This window comes from Microtus oregoni, unplaced genomic scaffold (assembly GCF_018167655.1).
Source record: "Microtus oregoni isolate MIOR12 unplaced genomic scaffold, Mior012 000005F_ref0000423, whole genome shotgun sequence".
Classification (NCBI taxonomy): Eukaryota; Metazoa; Chordata; class Mammalia; order Rodentia; family Cricetidae; genus Microtus; species Microtus oregoni.
Window position 1 is genome coordinate 14,916,680 of NW_024543064.1, and position 23,380 is coordinate 14,940,059.

Sequence of the window (23,380 nt, forward strand, 5' to 3'; positions counted from 1 at the left end):
GGGAGGGACATCAGTGAACACCACGGCCAGGGAGGGACAGGAATGAACACCATGACCAGGGAGGGACAGCAGTGAACGCCATGACCAGGGAGGGACAGCAGTGAACGCCATGACCAGGGAGGGACAGCAGTGAACGCCACGGCCAGGGAGGGACAGCAGTGAACACCATGGCCAGGGAGGGACAGCAGTGAACACCATGGCCAGGGAGGGACAGGAATGAACACCATGACCAGGGAGGGACAGGAATGAACACCATGGCCAGGGAGGGACAGCAGTGAACACCATGGCCAGGGAGGGACAGGAATGAACACCATGACCAGGGAGGGACGGGATGCACGCCTTGACCAGGGAGGGACAGCAGTGAACACCATGGCCAGGGAGGGACAGCAGTGAACACCATGGCCAGGGAGGGACAGCAGTGAACACCATGGCCAGGGAGGGACAGGAATGAACACCATGACCAGGGAGGGACGGGATGCACGCCATGACCAAGAAGGAACAGAGATGCGCACTGACCAGGGAGGGACAGGTATTCACGCTAACCAGTGAAGTACAGTGATGCATGGTAACCAGGGAGGGACTGACTGCTTTGTGCATTAGTAAGCATATACACATGCATACACACACATGCACACATGAGCACGTGCACACACATATGCATATACAGACACTCATGTATAAACATGTACACACAGAGGCACACATGCATGCATGCACTAAAAATAAAATGTTTAAAGAAGTTTGTGCTTTGGCTTAAACAACCTTCATGTCACGTGGCTTGGCGTGAGCTATTTCATTATTCTGAGACTCCCTATCCTCAGCTGTAAATGGGGCTGTTGTGAGGGTCTGAATGAAATCATGCAAAATTAAAAGCCCTGTGTTTAAGCCACATATGGTGGTCCATGCCTGCAATCCCAGTGTCTTAGCAGAGGTTTCTATTGCTGTGATAGAACACCATGACCAAAAGTGGCTTGGGGAGGACGGGGTTTATTTCATCTTGTTCCTCCACATCTCAGTTCATCATTGCGGGAAGCAAGAGCAGGCACTTGAGCGGCAGCCTGGAAGCAGGAACTGAAGCAGAAGCCATGGACAAAAGCTTGCTACCCCGGCTTTCTCAGCCTGCTTTCTTGTCCAACCTAGGACCAACCTACCACATCTATCATTAACCAATAAACCCCCTGCAGACTTGCCTACAAGCAATCTGGTGGAGACAGTTTCCCAGTTGAGGTTCCTCTTCCCAGATGACTCTAGCTTCTGTCAAGGCGACAAAACCTACCCAGGCAGGGCCTGGTGGCACACACCTTTAATCTCAGCTCTAGGAGAGCAGAAGCAGGCAGATCTCTGTGAGTTCAAGGCCAGCCTGGTCTACATAGTAAGTTCCAGAACAGCCTGGGCAGTATAGAGAGACCCTGTTTCCACAAACAAATGAAACTAAATAGGACACCCAGCACACGTGGGAGGCTGAGGCAGAAGAGTCATGGTAAGTTCAAGGCCAGCCTGGCAGCAGAGTGAGCCTGTTAAAAATCAGCAGCCCAGCAGCAGGTGCTCAGCAGGAAGCCCAAAAATGTCAAAGGGGAAACATTTTGCAATCAGGTAATCTTTACAACCAATTTGATTCTCTCTCTCTCTCTCTCTCTCTCTCTCTCTCTCTCTCTCTCAGTTTCTCTCTCTCAGACAGGGTCCCATGTAGCCCAGGCTGGGCTCAAACTCACTGTGTAGTCGAAGATAACCTTGAACTTCTGCTCCGCTTGTCTCTACCTCTCAAGTGCTATGACTACAAGCATACACTATGGTGCCCAGTTTTGTGAGGTGCTAGGGTTGCGTGCATACTAGGTCTACACTCTACCAACTGAGCCGCATGCCAACCCCTGATTCCCTTAACTACATACTAACAGCTCTGTGCTGGTGCTGGGACACAGCAGGGGATAAATTGAAGTCCCTAGCCTCCCAGAGCTCAGTCGCATCAGCCAAGGGGAAGACAATGGCAGGGAACAGATGGCACAGAGCTCCCCAGAGAAGACAGCCATATTTCAGCCAGAGGTTAAGAAGGGTCAAGACAGGTTGGGAACATACAAAGGATTGTGCCATGAAGCCCTGAGGGGCTGGGGAGGATGAAAAACAAGGCACAGATACAGGGACTCTGTGAAAGCAGGCAGGGGAAGTCATTACTCAATGGAAGCTTCCAGAATTAGTTGAATAGTATCCCCTAGGAAGAGCTATAGTTATTGGTCCAAGAGAGGCTGGGATGTTAAATCCAAAGCATTTTCACTTGGCACCTGGCTGTGCAGCACACACGTGCTGTCAAGCGGGGTTTTCAGAACCCCACCTGCTCTATTGTTCAGTGTGTCGGTGCCTGTAGAACTCTAAGGCACAGACCCAGATTCCGATGGAAATAAATAGAAGCATGTCTGCTTCCTCTGCTCTTGCCAGCTGCTGCCACCTGCCTCCTTCCATCCCACGAAGCTGGAGGATTTCCTCTGGGCAGGAACAAGGTCACAGCTACAATGACAAATACCAGCAGTACACAGTGCCTGTGTCTCAAGTGAAAGCAACTATTCCTGAACAAGTAGCTGGGCATAGTGGTGTGGGCCTGGAATCTCAGCCACCCGAGGCTAACGTGGGTGGAACAGGAGTTTAAGGCCAGTCTGAGTTAGTTAGACACACAGTGATTTGAGAGCTAGCCTGGGCAATTAATTTAGCAAGGCCACACCTGAAAAAGAAAGGTTAGGACTAAAGATTTGGCTCAGTAGTTAAGAGCATTTAGCATGTACTGCTCTTGCAGAGGACCAGGGTTCAGTTCCCAGCTCCTGTATTAGGAGGCTCACAGCTGCCAGATCCAGACCCAGGGGAGCCAACAATCTTTTTCTGGCTTCCACAGGCACCTACACACATGTGATGCACATGTCACACAGGAACACGAATACATATAGAAATCAAAATAAATACATACAAATAAAAAGTAATGAGGCAGGTGGATCTCTATGAGTTCAAGGCAAGCCTGGTCTACACAGTGAGTTTCAGGACAGCCAGGGCTATAGAGAGAGAGAGAGACCTTGTCTCAAAATAAATAAATAAATAATCAATGAATTGGGTTTTTTAAAAAGATTTATTTGTTTGTTATGTATACAGTGTTCTGTCAGTATGTGTCCCTGCTGGCCAGAGAGGGCACTATATCTCATTACAGGTGGTTGTGAGCTACCATATGGTTACTGGGAATTGAACTCAGGAACTCTGGAAAAGCAGCCTCTGCTTTTAATCTTTGAGCCATCTCTCTAGACCGAATTGTTTTGTTTTTAAGGGCTAGGGACATAACTCAGTGGCAAAGTACTCACCTAGCATGTGCAAGGCTCCAGTTCAATCCACTATAATGTAAACGATGGGCTGGCAAGTGTTGGGGGTGAGGAAGAAGAAACAGAGCTGGGGATGTAGCTCAGAGTGCTTGTCTAGTATGTGTGAGGCCGGACCTTCCCCAGCACCACAAAGATAGAGGGTGGAGAGAAAGAGCACAGAGATGGATGGATAGATAGATAGATAGATAGATGAATGGATACATAAAGTAGTTAGATTGATAGATTATAGATGATTGATTGATGATAGATGATAGACATAGAGAGAAAGATAAATAATAGATGATAGATAGGCATAAAAAGACAGAAAAACAGATAGAAGATAGATTATAGATAGATGATAAGTCAATGATAGACAAATGACAAGTAGGTAATAGATGATATAGATTGTAGATCATGATCGATAAATGATAGATGGTAGATAGTTAGAAATATATGGGTAATGATGATAGATGATAGATTAATTATAGGTAGCTATCTTACTGAGTCTCAGACATGTACATCACAGAGGTTGTGCTAGAAGTCTGTTGATGCCTGCAAGCCAGAAGGGGGCACCAAATCTCATATAGATGGTTCTGAGCTGCCATGTGGTTGCTGGGAATTGAACTCAGGACCTCTGGAAGAGCAGCCAGTGCTCATTACCTCTGAGCCATCGCTCCAGTTCCTGCCTGTTAACAACTTAAAGGAGGAAGAATCTATTAACTCCTGACCCCAGAGGTCAAGTGCATTGCGACCTGGAGGACCCAGTGAGGCTGAGCAGGTCACTGCTGTGGTGGACAGAAGCAGACAAGAAACACACCTGCTCAGCTGACTTTCTCCTCCCCTCCCCCTTGCTTTTTACTCTGTGCCGTCCCCAGCCCAGGGGATGGTGTCACTCACATTCAAGGTGAGTCTTCCCTCCTCACTTAATCCTCTCTGGACACACCTTCACAGACACCTAGAGGTGAGCTCCACCTAGGTGCTTCTAAACCCAGTCACGCTGACAGTGATGATTAATCACACATCCAACTCTTTCCACACATCCTACTCTAAAAGCAAGTCCCCGAGGTCCAGTCCATATCTTTTGTGCTCACACGGGGCCATAAATACTAGGTCCTGGGCAGTCTAAAAATACAGGTGTTGAAAATGTATGTGGGCGAGGAAAAGAACAGGAGACGAAAAAAGATACCAGTGGCAGGAGGGTCAGAAGAAGTAAGCGTGGCTGGCCCCGTGGTGTGGGAGTCCACCTGACTGCAATGGATTCTGTCAGGTCCAAGACAGAGAAGCTGGGCATGGCCAGGCTAGCACCTGATATAGCCCCCTCTTCTAAATCAGGAGTCGCATGGCTGCAAGTGTAGCTTGTCAGTATAATTCTTGTCTGTAAACACCAGGCTCTGGGTTCCGTCCTCAGAGCCACGTAAGCCAGATGAGGTGAGGCACACCTGCCTTCCCAGCCCTGGAGGGGGACCAGAAGTTCAAAGTCATCCTCTACTCCGAGTACAATAGGAGAGCTGTGTGGGCTACATGAAATCCTGTTTCGGGGTGGGGGGGGGAATGGGATGGAGAAGAGCAGCAGCAATGTAGTGGAAACTATTTAAAATAATAGTTCAAAAGTACAATTTCATTACCTCTTGGGGTGGAGGCAAGGCTTGGGGAGAGCTGGGACTGGAGACAGCTTCTGGATTTGTCTTGCTTTAGCAGAGAAAGCCCACTGAAGGCTTGCATTCCCAGGAGACTTTCAAACAAGGGCTGGGGACCCAGGAAGCCTTTCATTAGGTGCCAAGGAAGCCAGGTTTAAACACCTCAGGCCCCGTTCTTAAAGAGCTCACATGTAACACGGGGAGAGAGGAAGAGCTTCCAGTCCATTCCAGAGAAAGGCAGGGGAGGCTTCCTGAACCTTGAGTACAAATGGAGATTTGGAGAGGCAGATTAGAGCATCAGGATCAGAGAGACAACCGGGGCCACAGCAAATGATCCTAGTACTGCAGGGCCCTACAGGGAAGGAGAGGGCACAGGGAGATGCCAGGCGAATAGTGAGGAACATTCTGTGCCTAGGGAAGGAGCTTGGACTTTGTCCTAAGAGCAATAAGCCAGGACAGAGAGCCTGGAGAGGACTTTGTAGCAGGTGGCATGGGTGCTTTATCCATAAGAAGTCACTACCGGGCAGCAGAAAACCACAAACCACACACCGCTGATCTTCTCAACAACATGGCATCTGCCTGTTCCACCGCCCACGATGTCTCCAGCCTTCTTGGCCCAAGCACCACGGTGAGGCTTCCTCCTAGTGGAATGTGCCTCTCTGTCCACTGTGTTCTGATGATAGCCTCTAAGGCCTCCAGCCAAGGGGTTTTGAGGGGCAGGATTTTGACGTGGTCTCAGCTTTGCTCTGTCAACAGTTCCAGCAGCCCGCCCCTCCCCCTCTGCTGGAGTTCACAGATAGCGGTTCTGAAATGGGCTGTGGCTAGAGGACATTGCTGTTTGGGGAAAATGCGTGCATCCCTGCCAGGAGGAGACAGTGATGAGCTGGTGAGCCAGTGCCAAGGGATGCTGTCCAGAAAGGAAAGGACAAACACACTCAAAGGCTGTTTTTTTTTTTTTCAACTCTTGCCTTTTCCATTTTTACATTAACATCAGCTTTTCCCCTCATGTCCTTTGGGAGAAGGTTAAACGATGCTTCTTAGGACTCATATGCACTTTACCAAAACTCAGATGTCTCGTGCGCGTGGGGGGAGTGCTGAGCAGACACAAGGATGCCCTTGGAAGGGAAGCAGACCAGAGATAGGTCCTGTGGCCTCCCTAGCACCCTTTCTGTCCTCTCATTTTTGCTTCTAAGCGTATTGGAGCTTATCTGGCACATAGCTGCTGTCTAATGTGCTGTGGATGAATGGTTCTCTCATATAGAAATATTAAGCCTGCAACGTAAGCAGGGTTCTCACAGAAGGCCATATCCCATGTCCCCACTTTGACCTTCTTGGGTATCAGTGCCAAGCTGGGAGACAGTATAGTATAGGAGAACTGGGGATTATCCACCCTCTAAGACTTTCAATGCCACAGAAAGGTTTCCATCATAGGACAAATGTGGGCTGGGAAAATGGTTTATTAGGTAGAGTATTTGTTGCACAAACGTGAGGACCTGAGTTCGAATCCCAAGGCCTACACAAAGGCTGGGTGCAACAGTGCATGTCTGTAAGCCCTGCGTTGAGAGTGGAGGGGCAGAGACAGGAGAACCCCAGAGCTCACTGGCCAGTCACTCTAGACAAATGGAGTGCTTCGAGTTCAGTGAGTGACCATGCTTTAAAAAAAATATTGTGGCAGCAATAGAGGAGGATACCTGATGTTGACCTCTGGCCTCTACCTGCACAGGTGTGTACACAGAAGCGCGTACCTCCCATAAATAAACAAAGAAAGGTGGGAAAGGTTGAAGAGAAAGGTACTTCCTGGGCCCATCCTCGATGACAGGTGGAGAGCACAGGGGCCGTCACGCCCTGTCAGGAGCTTCTGTGTGCAGCCTCACCTTTCTGAACAGCTGTCTGCCCAGGAATGAGGCTTCACGCTGTGCTTGGCTCAGACCTGTCCTAAGCAGCTAAGACTTCCCCTAAGAAGGAGCCGTGAGCACAGCCAATTTACAGAGGCAGCGGGTTAATTAACATCAGTCTGGAGAATTCACTTCCAGCAGGCAGGTTGCCTACCCCGTATAGGAGAACAAATCCCGAGGCTTATCACAAAGGCACTCCTGAACTCCAAAGGCTGTGCTTCTTGGGCCGAGGCCTCATCAGAAGCCTTGTGGAAAAGGATTATGTTACAGGAGATTAGAGAACAAATCCTGCTAGGGATGGAGCCCAGTGGCTGGAGAGCTAGCCTAAGGCAAATGAAACCTTGGATTTGCTCCTAGGCATTGCTTACCGCAGCTGGGTGTGATAGAGCATCCTATGGTCTCAGGACTGGGGAGGTGGCCTGCCACAAAATCATTATTGGAATAGTATACTCAGGATCAGTGAACGAAATGAATTTTCATCACATGGACACACAGGTCATGAAAGAGGTCACCAGCATCCAAAAAAAACTCTTCACGTCCCTCTAGGAACTGCCCCGCCTGGAACACTACAGATGAGTCTCACTGCCTCTGAACATCATGTAAATTGAATAACAGCATTTGTCCTTTTATTCTTTTTTTTTTTCAAGACAGTTTCTCTCTGTAGCCTTGGCTGTCCTAAAACTCGATCTGTAGACCAGGCTGGCCTCGAACTCACAAGAGATCCGCCTGCCTCTGCCTCCTGAATGCAGGGATGAAAGACAAGCACCACCACCACCTGACTTGTCCTTTTATTCTTGTCTTTAGCTCCTTACTATCTTTCTAAAACGCTATCCATGTGGTTAGAGGGCACTCATTCCTATGGGTGTCTTCAGTTTTACACTCTGTGGAATGACATTTTTTTAAAGGCATGGCTTCACTATGTATCCATGACTAGCTTGGATCTTTCTATGTATTTCAGCCTGTGGGCCACCACACCCAGTACTCTGAACATACGTATGCATTCTGTGAATCAACAAGCAAGTGTGAAATTACTGGGTTTCCATCTGCATAACTAGATGCATATACCTTATACACACACCTTATACTTACCATTCAAATATGGATCCCTTTGCAGCTGCCTGATTTCTATAGCTAAACTTCACACACAAACACACAAATATGCAAATAAGTAAAGTTTTCTTTGCAAATGTAAGAACCTGAGCTAGAGCCCTGGACCTCAGGCGGTTTTGTTGTTGTTGGTTTTGTTTTGTTTTTTTATTTTATATGCATGGTTTTCCTGCATACATCTCTATCCACCACTTGTGTACCTGGTGCCTGAGGAGGCCAGACGACAGTGTTGGATCCTCTGGAACTGGAGTTACAGATGATTGTGAGCCTGGGGCCTCTGGAAGCCAGTGCTCTTAATGAGTACGTCATAACTCTAGCCCGTTAGGATTTTTTTTGTTGGTTTTAAGCCTGGAAAGCGTGTGGTGGCACAGGCCTTTCGTTCCAGCACTCAGTAGATGTACATTGGGGCCTTTGGTTGAGATTTCCCTCCTAGCCCTAAGTTCTGGAACCTCTACCTGTACAGGAACATGAGGGCACTTGGGGGTGGGGGAGAAGAGACCAGGCCCTCGACAGCCAGAGCGGCTTGCACTTCAACCTCAGCTCTGATATCTGCATGCAACCTGGAAACACAGCACTCTCTAATCTACAAAATTGGCACTCTTCTATCATTGGCGGGGGAGTTACATCAGTTTAAAGGTGTAAAGGGCCTGGATTGGTGATTGATAACAGATATTAGTTTACCGGCTCAATTTCTCAACCAGGGCCAGCGAAGTTTTTTGCAAACGCTCCATCAGGGTTCAAAGTGCAAACCAGCCAGACTAAGAGAGACTAGCGGATGAGCGCACAGCGCCCTCGCGCACCGAGCCGGGGAACTGCCGCGGCCCCGCCCCCCGCGCCTGCGCATAGGCTCCGCCCCAAGTTTGTTGTCCTCTTGCTTCCCGGACGTTTGTGGCGGTGGCGGTGGCGGTGGCGGTGGCAGCGGGATAGCCGCGCTACCATGGCGGTGCGACAGGCCCTGGGCCGAGGCCTGCAGCTGGGTCGGGCGCTTCTGCTGCGCTTCGCAGCCAAGCCCGGCCCGGTCTCAGGCTTGGGGAAGCCCGGCCCCGCGGCAGCCTGGGGCCGCGGAGAGCGTCCGGGCCGTGCCGCAGGCCCTAGAGTACAGCCGGGCCCATTCGGGCTCCCCCTTCCCGACCGCTACCGTTTCTTCCGCCAGTCGGTGGCGGGGCTGGCGGCGCGGATCCAGCGGCAGTTCATGGTGCGGGCCCGGGGCGGCGTGGGCCCTTACGGCCGAGCAGTCTTCCTGGCCTTCGGGCTGGGGCTGGGGCTGATCGAGGAGAAGCAGGCGGAGGGCCGGAGGGCCGCCTCGGCCTGTCAGGAGATCCAGGTGAGCGCAGTGAGGAGCGGGGCCGGAGAGGGCGGGGCCTTGACCAGGAGGAGGCGGGGACTAGGAGAGTGGGCGGGGCCTGGGCGGGCCCTGAACCCTGGGTGCGGAGCCACAGCTAAAGTGGCCCTAGGGTGGAGGCGAGGCTAGAATCAGGGGCTGGAGTCCGTCAAGGACCTGGAGCCAGACAGGGAGAGGCTACAGGTAGAACCAAAGCTGGAAGCAGGGGCGTGGAGGCCCCTCGAGTCAGTAGGAAATAGGGAACGCGGGTTTAGGGTGGAGGCGTGGCTAGGTGCAGGTCTGGAAAGCGTTTTTGGAGTCTTCAGGTTTGCGCCGCTGATTGGGGGCGGAATTAGGGGCGGAGCTAGCTGGCCAGTTTTGGCGTCAGGCTTTGAGTCTTTAGTGTAGGGGCAGGTCTGAGGATGAACCAGGAATCTGCGATAGGAGGGCCTGGGAATTTGGGAGGGGCAGGGCCCTGAGCCGTGGTTGGGCAATTCAAGGGGTGGGGTACCCGCGGTCCGTAGTAAGTGGTGGGTGGCATCTTAGTTATGCCTCTAGGAGCAACACATCATGAGGGCATACCTATACCTGGTAGTGGGGGTAGGTGGAGGTAAACATTAAGATCTGTTTTTACTGAACTGTAAATCGGAAATCATCAGTTAAGTCTGACTTACTTCCCATTACTGATGGCTGATAGGCCAGCACTTTGCATTTCTTTTACAAACAGTATGTTTTAGAAGAGATATTGCTAATTATTAGTTCCTGTTGCATTGTGGCAAGTGGCTTTGAGTAAATTTTTTTCTTTTTTTTTTAGAGCGTGGGGGGGGGGGTAAGGGGGGTGACTTGTTATGTAGCCCAGGTTGGCCTTGAACTTCTTTCTGATCTTCCTATCCATCTCCCAGGTGCTGGGATTATTGGCCTGCACCACTATGCTTTGTATACATTTTCTAAAAATCATAACACTCTTATTCCTTGATGTCGTTGTCATCCCAGTTTATGGAGGACACGTACTCAAGAAAGGTGAGAAGGCTTACCCAAAGCCACACTGCTGGTTAAAGGAAGTGCCCAAAGCCCGTGCCCAGTGCTGAGCCAGACTACTGCTCCAGTTTAGACAGACAGTGGGCGAGAGGCTGAGTAGAAACTACAGACGAGACTGAGAGAGAACACAGCGGATCCACCATGTTAGTTAACCTGAGCGGTTATCATTGGATACGTGGGAGTTCTTCGATCTTTTCAACTCTTGAAATAGCACAGCGACCTCTCTTTCTGCTCACAGAGTCTTCTAGTCAAGGTCATCCAGACAAACAAAACCAACAGGATGTGTATATTTAGAGACAGGGACTTATTTTGAGGACTTGGCTCATGTTGGGCTGGCAGATCTAAAGCCTGCAGGCAGGCCCGGGAAAGAGCTGGCTGTACAGTTCAAGTCTTTCCATTGTCGGCTGCCAGAATTTAGCCTTCTAGGAAGCCAGCCTTTTTTCTGGGGTCTGGAACCATGTGCCAAGTGAACGTAGCCCCTGCACCTTACAGGGTTGGGGTGAGGGGCAGAGGATGAAGCATCATGTTTAAAGATATGGATCAAAGAAGGACCAAGCAAGCATTTCCTCTACTTTCTGTTCCTAATACTATGATTTAATTTCTGTATCTTTTTTTTTTTTTTTGGATTTTTCGAGACAGGGTTTCTCTGTAGCTTTTGGTTCCTGTGCTGGAACTAGCTCTTATAGACCAGGCTGGCCTCGAACTCACAGAGATCCGCCTGCCTCTGCCTCCCGAGTGCTGGGATTAAAGGCGTGCGCCACCAACGCCTGGCCTTTTTTTTTTTTTTGAGACAGGGTTTCTCTGTAGCTTTGGAGCCTTGACCAGGCTGGCCTCAGACTCCCAGAGATTCTCCCGCCTCTGCTTCCCGAGTGCTGGGATTAAAGGCGTGCACCACCACCAGCCGGCTCCAATTTCTGTATCTTACATAACCACACAGTGAGACCCTGTCCCAAGCAAGCAAGCAAACCAATAGAAAACTATGTACAGGTGACAGGTAAGCATATGTGAAAATTTTCGGCACCACTGGCCAGGTGACATGTTCATTTTAAAATGAGATGAGGTATCCGTGCACGCTTACTAGAAGAGCTAAGATAGAAATAAGGACAATAGTAGGTACCAATGAGGGTGGGGAGATGGGCTCTCTCATGCCTTATTGGTGGCCAGCGCAGATGGAAAGTAATACAAAATTAAATATGTATTTACCCCACCAGTCTGTATTGCAGTCATTGGCATCTACTGGGGGTAAAAAAAACATTCATATAAAGTCCTGTGTGCTGCAGTTGCTATGGAAAATGGTAGCAAAAGGCTAAGAACAGAACCACTCTACCTAGTCGTTCCTCTCTCCATGGATACCTGACAGAATGGAAAGCGTGCACATTTTCACGACAGCTTATTTACGTAGCCAAGGAGTAAAGGTGACCCCGCGTCTGTCAGTGCATCAATGGACAGACAGTGGTGCATACACACAATGTAGGATATTATTCAGCATTTGAAAAGGAAGGAAATTCTGGAACCTGCTGCAATCAGATGAACCTTGGTGACAGTTTGTGCTACCACTGTATAGGTGTTGCCATTGGGAAGGCTGGGAAAGGTCACAAGGGACATTTTGTGCTATTTTTCCAACTTCTGTGAGAGTAATTGCTTCAAAACAAAAAGTTAAAAAGTATCTCAAACTCAAAACCCTGGATGATGGGGATTACTCTGCAGTCATCTCTCCTGCCCCTGGGTCTTATGAAGCTGATAGCAAGGGACACCCGTTTCCGTTGTACTGAACAGTTAGAAGTTTCAGTTCAAGGTATAGTAGTTTCTTTCTAGGGACCCAGAGCCTTGGGAACTGCAGAAGGCATGTGTGACAGGTTGGTCCCCAGGGTTATGGAGGCGGGATGACCTGAGCTGGCCTTGAGCAAACAGAGGTGTGCTGGGCACAAGAATGCAGAAGGGGGCCTGGGGAGGTTCATGAAGGAACTCGGAGAGAGGCAGCTACGGGATAAGTACAGAGTGACAGGCAGGACTGGGGCATAGCTCAGAGACAGAGTACTTGCCTGGCGTTGGGAAGGCCCTAGAACCCCAGAAATAAACAAATGTAGGCACTCACAGCCTGGGCTGGCAAAGCTCCAGGACAAGCCAGAGTTACCCCTTGGTGTCCACAGGGAATGGGTTCTAGGTCCTGTTCAGATATCCAGATCAGCAGACCCAGTTTGCATCTCTTTGGTCAGATGGTGGTTTTGTATGGACGGACCTGTGCGCAGCTCCTGTGTGCTGCACATCATCTTTTGATCACCGACAGTGCCCGGCATGGCCTCACAAAGACCTAACACATGCCATGTGAAGAGCTGCTCACTGTGGTGTTCACAGAATAATGGCAAGAAAAACGTACATGTGAATTACTTGTTTAGGGTTCAGTGGTGCACTCCGTTAATCCCAGCACTTGGGAGGCAGAGGCAGGTGGATCTCTGTGAATTGAGGCCAGCCTGGTCTATAGAGTGAGTAGTCAAGACTACACAGTGAAACCCTGTCTTGAAAAAACAAACAAAAAAATCAAGGTTTCATTATATGGTCCAGGCTCAAACTCGTGATCCTCCTGAGTGCTGGGACAGGTATGCCACAGCATTCTGGACTGCAGATATAAATTTTTTTGAGACAGGGTTTCTCTGTTTAACAGTCCTAGCTGTCCTGGAACTAGCTCTTGTAGACCAGACTGGCCTTGAACTCCTGAGATCCACCTGCCTCCTACTCCTGAGTACTGGGATTAAACAGCCTGCAGTTGTATTTTTTAAGACCCTTTACAATCTGCGGTTGGCTAATGCCACCAATGCGGGGCCTGCATTGGGCTGTCTCCGATCACAGTGAAGGGGTGTCTGGGAAAGACTGTTAGACAATGAGACAGAAGCAGGCTAGCCTGTACCCGGGACAAGCCCACCCTTAAAGTCAAGGTGGCGGTCTTGGTGAGGACCCTGCCTCACTGTGCCTCTCTCCCTCTTGTGTTTGCTCTGTGGTGGCCTCACTAGAGCCCCCAGGATCACAGTGCCTTCTTTTTCCTCACAGGCCATTTTTACACAGAAGAACAAGCTGGTGTCTGACCCCCTGGACACGCGGTGCTGGCACGGCTTCCGTCTGGAGGATTATCTGATAGGACAGTCCATTGGCAAGGGCTGCAGCGCTGCTGTGTACGAAGCTACCATGCCCACATTGCCACAGCACCTGAAGAAGACCACGTGTGTTAGCCTTCTAAGAAACGGCCCGGATGTCCTCCCAAAGGGAGCAGATGGGGAGCAGGCTCCAGTGACCCTGGCCTTTCCCTTTGCCATCAAGATGATGTGGAATATCTCGGTAAGGATGACCCTTTCATCTCTGAGCAGGCACATCTCAAAGTATCAGTCTTCAGGGGCAGGGGAGGTTCTCACAGGTTTTCCTCAAGAACGTTAGATGTCTGCTCTCTTACGTGAGAGCTGGAGTTAGCAGTCTTAGACTGTAACATATCCACCCACCATCTACCAGGGGTTTAGCCCCATGACGGATTTGGATTCTGTCAGTCAGGGCTTGAGAGTCTAACTTTTATCCAAGTTCTGATGGTGCCCAGGCTTCTGGTCTGTGAACCACTCTGAGTGGCAACTGCTTAAACCATGGGTTCCTGAGTTGCTGGTTATTTCATTTGAAGTCAGCTATATAACCATTCACCCCTCATGCCGTCTATGACTGGCTTCCCTGGCCAGGGGAGCCATGTTTTTCCCCATACTTCAACAACCTGATCCAAGGCTTGCTGCCACCCCTCTGTGGCCAGTTTGAGCTAGAGGTGACCAGAGACATCCCTGTGGCAAGCATCCTGGGCTCTGAAATCTTTGCCTCTGTTCCTGCCCAGGGCCGCTTGACTGTACCAAGGGTTTGAGATGTGGGAAGCATGCTCCAAGTGGTACCTCCCTCCAGGCTCCAGGAGGAACTGGTTTTGCCTTGCTGCTTTAGAGAGGTTACTTCGCCTTGACTGTCAAAGCCAGTTCTAGGTTGCAGACGTCCTACTTCAGATCCCAAGCAGACTTGATATTTCACGCATGTCTGTGGAATCATGGGTGTGCTGTGGATATGTTCTAGGCGGGTTCCTCCAGTGAAGCCATCTTAAGCACAATGAGCCAGGAGCTGGTCCCAGCAAGCCGGGTGGCCTTGGATGGAGAGTATGGAAGAGTCACCTACAGGTAAGCACTGCTTTGCCCACCAGAGCAATCGCAGGCTCTTTGAGAACAAACATATCATTCTGTTTTGTTTGTTTGTTTGTTTTGGATTTTTGAGACAGGGTTTCTCCATAGCTTTTTGGTTCCTGTCCTAGAACTAGCTCTTGTAGACCAGGCTGGCCTCGAACTCACAGAGATCCGCCTGCCTCTGCCTCCCGAGTGCTGGGCTTAAAGGCGTGCGCCACCACCGCCCGGCTCAAACACATCATTCTTATCTCCAGCACTCAGAGCCATGTCTGATGTGCCACACAGCAGTGGGTGGTTATCGAGTGATGTCCTGGAAGGCAGTCTCCAGGTGGAAACACTGCTGATGTTGGCCACAAGCCTGATAATGTGCAGACTCCCATCTGAAACAGCCTGACCCTCCCTCTGCTTCTCCCCAGGGCTTTCATAGCCATCTGGCCTCCAGTCCTGTCTGCCCAGGTATCTCTGCGTTCTAGCCTGGGTGTCTGTGCAGGGCACTAGCTGATGTGCTGCTGGGTCTCCAGAGAAACTCCCCCTAAAGCACTCGGGCCACGTCCACTCGGCCTTTGTTCAGAGGCCTCGGACTCAGCTCCTTGCTGCTTCTCCCACCTCCTTCCTCATCCTTGCCCATTCACGCCCTCCCCGCTCTGAGTTGCACACCACCGTCCCTAGAAGTACAAGCTCTGTCTGCCATGTCAGGCTGCTCTCTGTGCACTGCAGACAGACCTGGTTCAGACATACCCTGCCCCTCTCCCATCTCCCACACTGCCTGAGGGTTCCTAGGACTGATGTGGGAGTGTCATATATCAATCTGTTGATTTCATTGATTAAGCAATAAAGAAACTTCTTGGCCCTCATAGGTTAAAACATAGGTGGGTGGAGTTAACAGAACAGAATGCTGGGAGAAAGAAGCTGAGTCAGAGAGTCGCCATGACTCTCCCACTCCAGGCAGATGCACGTTAAGATCATTCCTGGTAAGCCAGCTCGTGGGCTACAGCAGATTATTAGAAATGGGCTAGTCCAGGTGCGAGAGCTAGCCTAGAAAAGGCTAGATAGAAATGGGCCAAGTGGTGTTTAAAAGAATACAGTTTCCGTGTAATTATTTCAGGGCATAACCTAGAGCTAGCCATGTGGGCTGCCAGGTGCCAGGGACACAGCCCCTCCGCTCTAACTACAACATGGGACATCTGCCCTGGTGTTGCCAGCCTTCTTCTTAGGTCCTGACTTGCATGTCACCAGTGACCCAGGGGCAAGAGCAGCGCTGCATAGAGCAGGGGACCACTCCTGTGACACAGAAGGGGCAGGACAAGGGCGCATGTGCACTCAGCCACAAGGCTCCAGGACAGTGCAGGCATCCTCCTGCATTCTCCTCTCCACCCTCAGCGCTGGTGTTTCTTCCCCGTGGCTCTTCCGTTTCTTCAGCCCTTTGCTTCCTGTGGCCTTCCCTGTGTCCACTAAGAGAAGCGACCAACCTGCCTGTTCCTTTCCCCACCAGCCATTGGGATCTCAAATGCCCAGTCTTGGTCCAGTCAGCCTTGGCTTGAGGATCAGAGCTGGCACACAGGAGGCAGAGCCACCCTGTCCACAGTGTTAACCACTGTGCCTCTGTGGGGCCATGGCTGTAGGAGTGGACAAGGGCCACCGGGTGGCACCACTACAGCAGACTGCACCTGTGTTGGGGTGTCATTTGGGAAAGGGGATGTTAGTCTCTGTAATCAGGAAGAAGATTTGGACTGGATCCCTGTCCTTGGAGAGCTGACTTGGTCCTTGTCCTCGGAAAGCTAAAAGAATTCCTCCTGTGTTAGATCTCAAAGTGGTGGCTTTAGTGACTCCGTCCTGTCTGTGCACAGCTCCCAGCATCATAGCCAATGCCTGGTACTCAGTGCACAGTAGCGAATGCTAGACAAGTGGCCAATAGTGGGCACCAGCACCGCCGGGTGCACACTGCTGAGCGACTGTAGCGCTGTGTAGCGCCTTGCATGGCGCATCTCTGTTGTAGTTCCCATTTCCACTCCGCCCTGAGCTTAGAGCGCATGAGTGACAAGGCCAAGGACTGAGTGTGGCAGCTTCCAGGGTGTCTTAGCCATTGTGTTTGGCCACGTGGGATGAAAAGATGAGCCAAAGGGTGGACTAGAGGAGCCCTCGAATGTGAGGGGTTACCCCTGTTGGGGTGCCCCATGGTGTGTGCAGTAGCTGGAGCAGGGCAAACCTGCAGTGGATACTGGTCACTCTCCCTGAGTGAATGAGCGCCATTGCGGTGGCCTTAGCTTGTCCTCCCAGCACTTGTCTCTGGTCCGGCCACATCTGCTGTCCCATTTGCCTGAACAGAAGATCCAGAGGCGGTCCCAAGCAGCTGGCCCCACACCCCAACATCATCCGGATTTTCCGTGCCTTCACTTCCTCTGTGCCCCTGCTGCCAGGGGCCCTGGCTGAGTACCCTGATGTGCTGCCAGCACGCCTCCACCCGGAAGGCCTGGGCCACAGTCGCACACTGTTCCTGGTCATGAAGAAGTAAGTGCTGGTGTGTGGGGAACAGGAGCCCGAAAGCAGCCTCTCCTTTCTGGTGGGAGCTGGTCCCTGTCCTTGGAGCACAGAGCTTCTGGGAACACCAAAGCATGCTGTGTGCGGGAGACAGCTATTGGAATGGTACAGACTCCCCATCTTCCAGAGTATACGTCCCACACAGCACTCTTGACAGTCACAGCTCCCCTCTCTATGGTGTCCTCTCTCTGTGTCACCCCTCTGCAGGGATGGATCTAAGGAGGTGGGGGGGTGGCACTGTCATGGCTCCCAAGTTTCAGGGTCAGGAAGGGTAGGATCTGAGAGGATGCTTGGGGATAAAGAACAGAAGCTCCAGAAGAAGAAAGGCCCAGTCCTAAGAGTGGGTGAGGCTTTGGGAATTGTGATGCCCAGCCATTCTGTCCTCCCGTCAGCTATCCCTGCACCCTGCGCCAGTACCTCCAGGAGCACACTCCCAGTCCCCGCCTGGCTACCATGATGACCTTGCAGTTACTGGAGGGCGTGGACCACCTGGTTCAGCAGGGCATTGCCCATCGGGACCTCAAATCTGACAACATACTTGTGGAACTGGACTCAGGTAGGTGCTGACCACACCAGAGTACTCCAGGGAGATGGGGGAAGGGAAATGGAGACACTGAGGTCAGGGTTTGTGTGTGTACATGTGAGATGCACATGTGGAGTCCAGAGGTTGATGCCAGGCCTCTGCTTCCATTGTTCTCCCTTATGTTTATTATGTGTATCTGTGTATATATATGTGTGTATGTATGTATGTATGTATGTGCACCATCTCATAGATGGTGCAAGGTCACAGCTTTGACATAGGGCTGGGGATCCAAACTTAGGTCCTCATCACTGTAACTATGGAGCTGTCTGCCTAGCCCTGAATGCTCTAAGATTCTGTACTGTCGTCTTTAGCTCCACACAAGAGATGGTTCCCCCAGCATCAGATGGGTGATACAGGAGCAGCTCTCCTGCGGTTCCCAGGATTCTCTCTGTGACCCACTTGCAGACAATACCATTAGTTTGGCAGTTCTTCTCGAAACAGTGAAAGGAAGGTAGATTCTAGCTCAGTGAAATCTGCCTGCACAAACCTGGCCTTCTTTGTCACTGGCAGCACTCAGGTAGAAGACACCTGCCTGGGAATGTTCTAAAGGAGTCATGGGGCTGGGGAGCTCTAGTGGCTAAGTGCTCCACTCTCTTCCTGATGACCTGAGTTCGGTTCTCAGCACCCACAAGAAGCTCACAACTGCCTGTAACTCCAGATGATCTTTTCTGGCCTCCATGGGCACCTACACACACTTGACAGACACATACATGTACATAAAACTAGAAATAAATCTTTTTTTAAAAATTAAACTTAGGGGGCTGGAGAGATGGCTCAGTGGTTAAAAGCATTGCCTGCCTTTCCAAAGGTCCTGAGTTCAATTCCCAGCAACCACATGGTGGCTCACAACCATCTGTAGTGAGGTCTGGTGCCCTGGAGATACACACAGACAGAATATTGTATACATAATAAATAAATAAATATTTTAAAAAAATTAAACTTAGGGCTGGAGAGATGGCTCAGTGGTTAAGAGCATTGCCTGCTCTTCCAAAGGTCCTGAGTTCAATTCCCAGCAACCACATGGTGGTTCACAACCATCTGTAATGGGGTCTGGTGCCCTTTTCTGGCCTGCAGTCATACACACAGACAGGATATTGTATACATAATAAATAAATATTAAAAAAAATATTAAACTGAAATTTAGCTAGGTGGTGGTGGTTTATGCCTTTAATCCCAGCCCTTGGGAGGCTAAGGCAGGTAGATCTCTGTGAGTTTGAGGTCAGCTTGATCTAAAAGAGCTACAAAGCCACAGAGAAATCCTGTTTGAAAAACCAAAACCAAACAAACAGTAAGCTTAAATTTAAAATTATTAAATGTATAACTAAAAAGCTAAAAGTGAACTGGCTTTTTCAAGGAACTCTGTGTGATGTGTGGAACCCCTTTATCTCCCAAGACCCATTTATTAGATTTATTGGCATTGCATATTCAAACCTAAGACTCCTAAAGTGTATAGACCCTTGGAGATCATTTAGCCAAGGCTGAGGTTCTTTGGTCTCTGGACGCATCTAGTTAATTAGAACATTTTTCATGGAGCTCCTCCTCACTCCACCTAGTCCCCTGCCTGGGCCTGGGTTTTGGCCCTTGTTTCTGGGTAGCAGTTCTATGTACCTGTTGCCAGCCCTGCTGTGAGTTCACTCATAGACTCTCATCCAGGCCTTGGTGGCCTGGGCTCCTGGACACAGCCTATTTATTCGTCCAGTTCACCTATGTGTTGGTGGTTTTTGGAGGGATCCGGGGGAGGGAGCAGGAGCAGACCCTGCTGCTTAGCTTTGCTGCCTCTGCAGACAACTGCCCCTGGCTGGTGATCTCGGATTTCGGGTGCTGCCTGGCTGACGAGCGCATTGGCTTACAGTTGCCCTTCACTAGCTGGTATGTGGACCTCGGTGGCAACGGTTCCCTGATGGCCCCTGAGGTGAGTCCTGCTGGATGTGTGTTTCCTAGGTTTTCCCAATAAACAAAGGTTCCCGCCCATGGCTCTGCTTTAACTAGGCTGACCTGAGGTCCCTGATGTTTGTCAGCATCAACCAGGCAGCTGTGACAGCTCCATGGCACATTTAAATTCTGGTTTAGATTTGACCCTGGCTAAGGTGACATACATGAACACAAATGGTAGGTTTGATCTCTTTCACTGTCTGCTTCCTGCAGGTGTCTACAGCCCGTCCTGGCCCCAGGACAGTGGTTGACTTCAGCAAGGCTGACACCTGGGCTGTGGGGGCCATCGCCTATGAAATCTTTGGGCTTGCCAATCCCTTCTATGGCCAAGGCAGAGCCCACCTTGAGAGCCGCAGCTACCAGGAAGCTCAGCTGCCAGAGATGCCTAAACTGGTGCCTCCAGATGCAAGACAGCTGGTGAGGTCATTGCTCCAGCGGGAGGCCAGCAAGGTGAGGCTGTTCCTGGCTTTGGTTGTGTGGATGAGGGCCCTTTGTTCAAGTCTGAGTAAAGGCCAAGTTTAGACAAGCCCTGTGGCATGAAACTCTGTCATATACAGGCAAAGGCCAACTACAGGACAGAACAGCTTTAAGAACAGGAGCAGGGCCGGGCAGTGGTGGTGCATGCTTTTAATCACAGCACTCGGGAGGCAGAGGCAGGCGGTTCTCTGTGAATTTGAGGCCAACCTGGTTACATGAGCTAGTTCCAGGACAGGTTCCAAAGCTACAGGGAAACCCTGTAAAAAAAACAACAACAAAAACAAACAAACAAAAAACAGAAACAGGAAGCTGGCCAGCAAGCCTTTAATCGGAGTCCTAGGGTCAGAGGCCTAGCAATGCATCTTTTGGTCTCCTTTCACTCCCTATTCATGGGGTTCAAACCCAGGGTCACATGAATGTTGGGTAAACACCATGCCCCCCCATGCTTCCCAGTCCTCTTGGCTTTGGTTATGTAGGAAGTTGCTTAGAAGGATGGGCCGGTGAGATGGCTCAGCAGGTGCTTGGCACACCTGACAACCCGAGTTCAACCCCAGAACCGATGTGAAGGTGAAGAGAGAGAGCTGACTCACCAAGTTGTGCTCTGACCTCCACACATGTGCCATACACACACACCCGTACACATCATACAATCCAACAACGATAATCAGGGCCAGCGGATGACTTGGTGGATAATGGCACTTGCTGCCAAGTCTGACACTGAGTTTGATTCCCCAAGGACCTATGTTATAGAAGAACCAGCTCCTTCAGCCCCACCCCAATATATAAGTAAAAATATTTGAATTTTGTTTCAGTAAGAGAGTGGCTTAGAAAGAAAAGGGTGTGTTTTTGAGGTATGCATAACAAAGAGGCCACACGTGGAAGGAAACGCTGCTCTCAGACAAGCTGTGAAGCCAACCTCTGAGCGGGAACTGCAACTGCAGGTCTGCCCCAGGTGGCTTCTTAAGAGAAACCTGAGACAGACCCAGCCTCAGCCTGCTGCTCTGCAGCCTGCACACTCACCGTTTACACCCCTCAGTGTTCACTGCCTCTCATTGTTCATACTCCTCACTGTTTACTGCCTCAGTGTTCACACCCCTCATTTTTCACATCTGTTCATGCCCCTCATTCTTCACATCCCTCATTGTTCACACCTGACTATACATGGACCTCACTGTTCACAGCCTCACACTGTTCACACCCCTCATTGTTCACGGCCCTTACTGTTGACCCCCTCACTGTTCACCCTCACTATTCACACCCCCTCTGTTCACACTCCCTCACTGTTCACACACCTCAGTGTTCACAGCTGCCTCCTCACAGCAGATGCTCAGACAGTGTTAGCTCAGCAACCACACCAGGTGAGAACTCTTGTACCAGTGCTAGAACCCAGTCATGTAGGTTCCATGACAAAGGTGTCTCAGCAGAGCTGACATGGGCAAGGGTCTGTGCTCGGTTAGGGAGCAGCTGATGGAAGACAGAGGGTGGAGGAAGGATGGAACTGGGGCAGGCAGTTCCCCTTGCACTTCCTCAGCAGCACAGTGTGGACCAAGTGCCTGCTGACAGCATTCTGACGGCACCTTCCATTGCTTTGCAGAGACCTTCTGCACGTGTTGCTGCAAACGTGCTGCACCTAAGCCTCTGGGGCGAGCATCTTCTAGCCCTGAAGAATCTGAAACTGGACAAGATGGTTGGCTGGCTCCTTCAGCAGTCAGCAGCCACTCTGCTGGCTGGCAGGCTGATGGAGAGGAGCTGTGTGGAGACAAAGCTGCAGATGCTCTTTCTGGCTAACCTGGAGTGTGAGGCGCTCTGCCAGGCAGCCCTCCTCCTCCGCTCCTGGAGGGCAGCCCCGTGATGACTCTGTGTTGTGCGGTTACTAAAAGACTCGGGGCATCTGTGTCCTGATGTCATGAGGGTGTGTGAAGGCCAAAGGAGGTGGCTTGGCTGGTGGGTGGGAGTCGGGACAAGCTGAAGTGGGGGGCTGGTCAGCCAAAGAGGAAGTCTTAGGTCTAGGAAATGGAAAGTGACCTCAGACAGAGTTCAGGCTGTAGACATTCACTAGCTGTGCAGGTTTGAATAAATCCTATGGCCCATCCCACTTAAGTTCCCCCATAGGATTAAGGCATCAGCTCAAATCAGGAGTTGGCAAGCTGTAGAAGGCCAGACAGGAAATCAAGTAGCTGTAATGACAACTGTCAGCGAGACAAAAGGATGAACAAATACTGCAGAGGATCAACACTCAAATTTGGCTGTCAGTAAATTCTTTGCATTTTTTCCCCCATCACTTAGAAATGCCAAAAAACTGGCTAGGTGGTGGTGGTGCACACCTCTAATCCCAACACTTGGGAGGCAGAGGCAGGCAGATCTCTGTGAGTTCGAGGCCAGCCTGGTCTACAGAGTGAGTCCCAGGACATCCAGGACCGAACAGAGAAACCCTGTCTCAAAAAACAACAAAAACGAAAAAGAAATACCAAACCCATACTTAGTAGTGAGTGACAGGCAAGCATGGCTCACAAATGTGTTTCCCAGTCCCCGGCTAGATGCTGTCATAGTGCCTAACTCTTAGAGTGCTGATGACTAAGACAAAGCGTCCACGCGAAAGATAATGTGAAGCTGAGCCCTCACTCAGTGCCACTGTTGACCAGAAAGCACCCCCTTCCCTTACTGTCCTCAGTATAAACGGCTGTGCTGTCAGACAAAGACGGGCTGAGGGTGGGTTAGACCTGCACTTCATCACTGAGATCCAACACAAGGCAGCAGGTGACAGTTTGTGATATCTGTCCCTAGTACCAGGAATGTGCTATTTATCTGACAGAGGTAGCCACGTGTGGCTTGGAATGTGCTGCCTGGGCTAAGGGCAACTTATGTGCGAGACATGCTTGTGTTCAGAGATCAGCAGGAAAAGCCATCCTCTGATGGCCAGGTGTCTGCCAGGCTGACCTGAGGAGCACCTGGGAGTGTGTCCTTAGCGATCGCCCAGTTGTGTCTGTATTTGCCCAGCACCGCTGAACTGATCGTGCACCAGGAGCCAGCAGAGCCGCACATGAGCTGCATGGTTGTGTTTGGCCAGCGTTCCTTACAGGAGCCGTCAGATATTAAATGTACAATGCCGAGCAGAGTGTAACGTGCTGAACAGTTTCTGGCTTACAGAACAGTGCCTATCCCCTAACAGGAAAGGTTCACATACAATTTAGTATGTGCTTGATAAGAACACAGGTGTAGCCTAACGCCAGTGCAAGCTCTTTTTAGTTTAATATTACGCTTATTGGGGTTTTGCCTGAACGTACGATGTACCACTTGAACGTATGGTGGCCTGAGAGGCCAGAATGGGGCATT

At 50.6% G+C, this 23,380-nt stretch overlaps 1 protein-coding gene across 1 annotated transcript; it reads left to right on the forward strand.

Moving 5' to 3' along the window:
- The first annotated feature begins 8,839 nt into the window (after positions 1-8,839).
- Positions 8,840-23,168, forward strand: Pink1 (PTEN induced kinase 1). Its single transcript, XM_041651491.1, has 8 exons — positions 8,840-9,292; positions 13,373-13,657; positions 14,414-14,514; positions 16,843-17,025; positions 17,448-17,611; positions 19,423-19,550; positions 19,784-20,020; positions 21,642-23,168. Exons 1-8 carry the CDS (start codon positions 8,906-8,908, stop codon positions 21,897-21,899), a joined length of 1,743 nt encoding a protein of 580 aa, XP_041507425.1. The 5' UTR covers positions 8,840-8,905; the 3' UTR covers positions 21,900-23,168.
- The last annotated feature ends 212 nt before the right edge of the window (positions 23,169-23,380 follow it).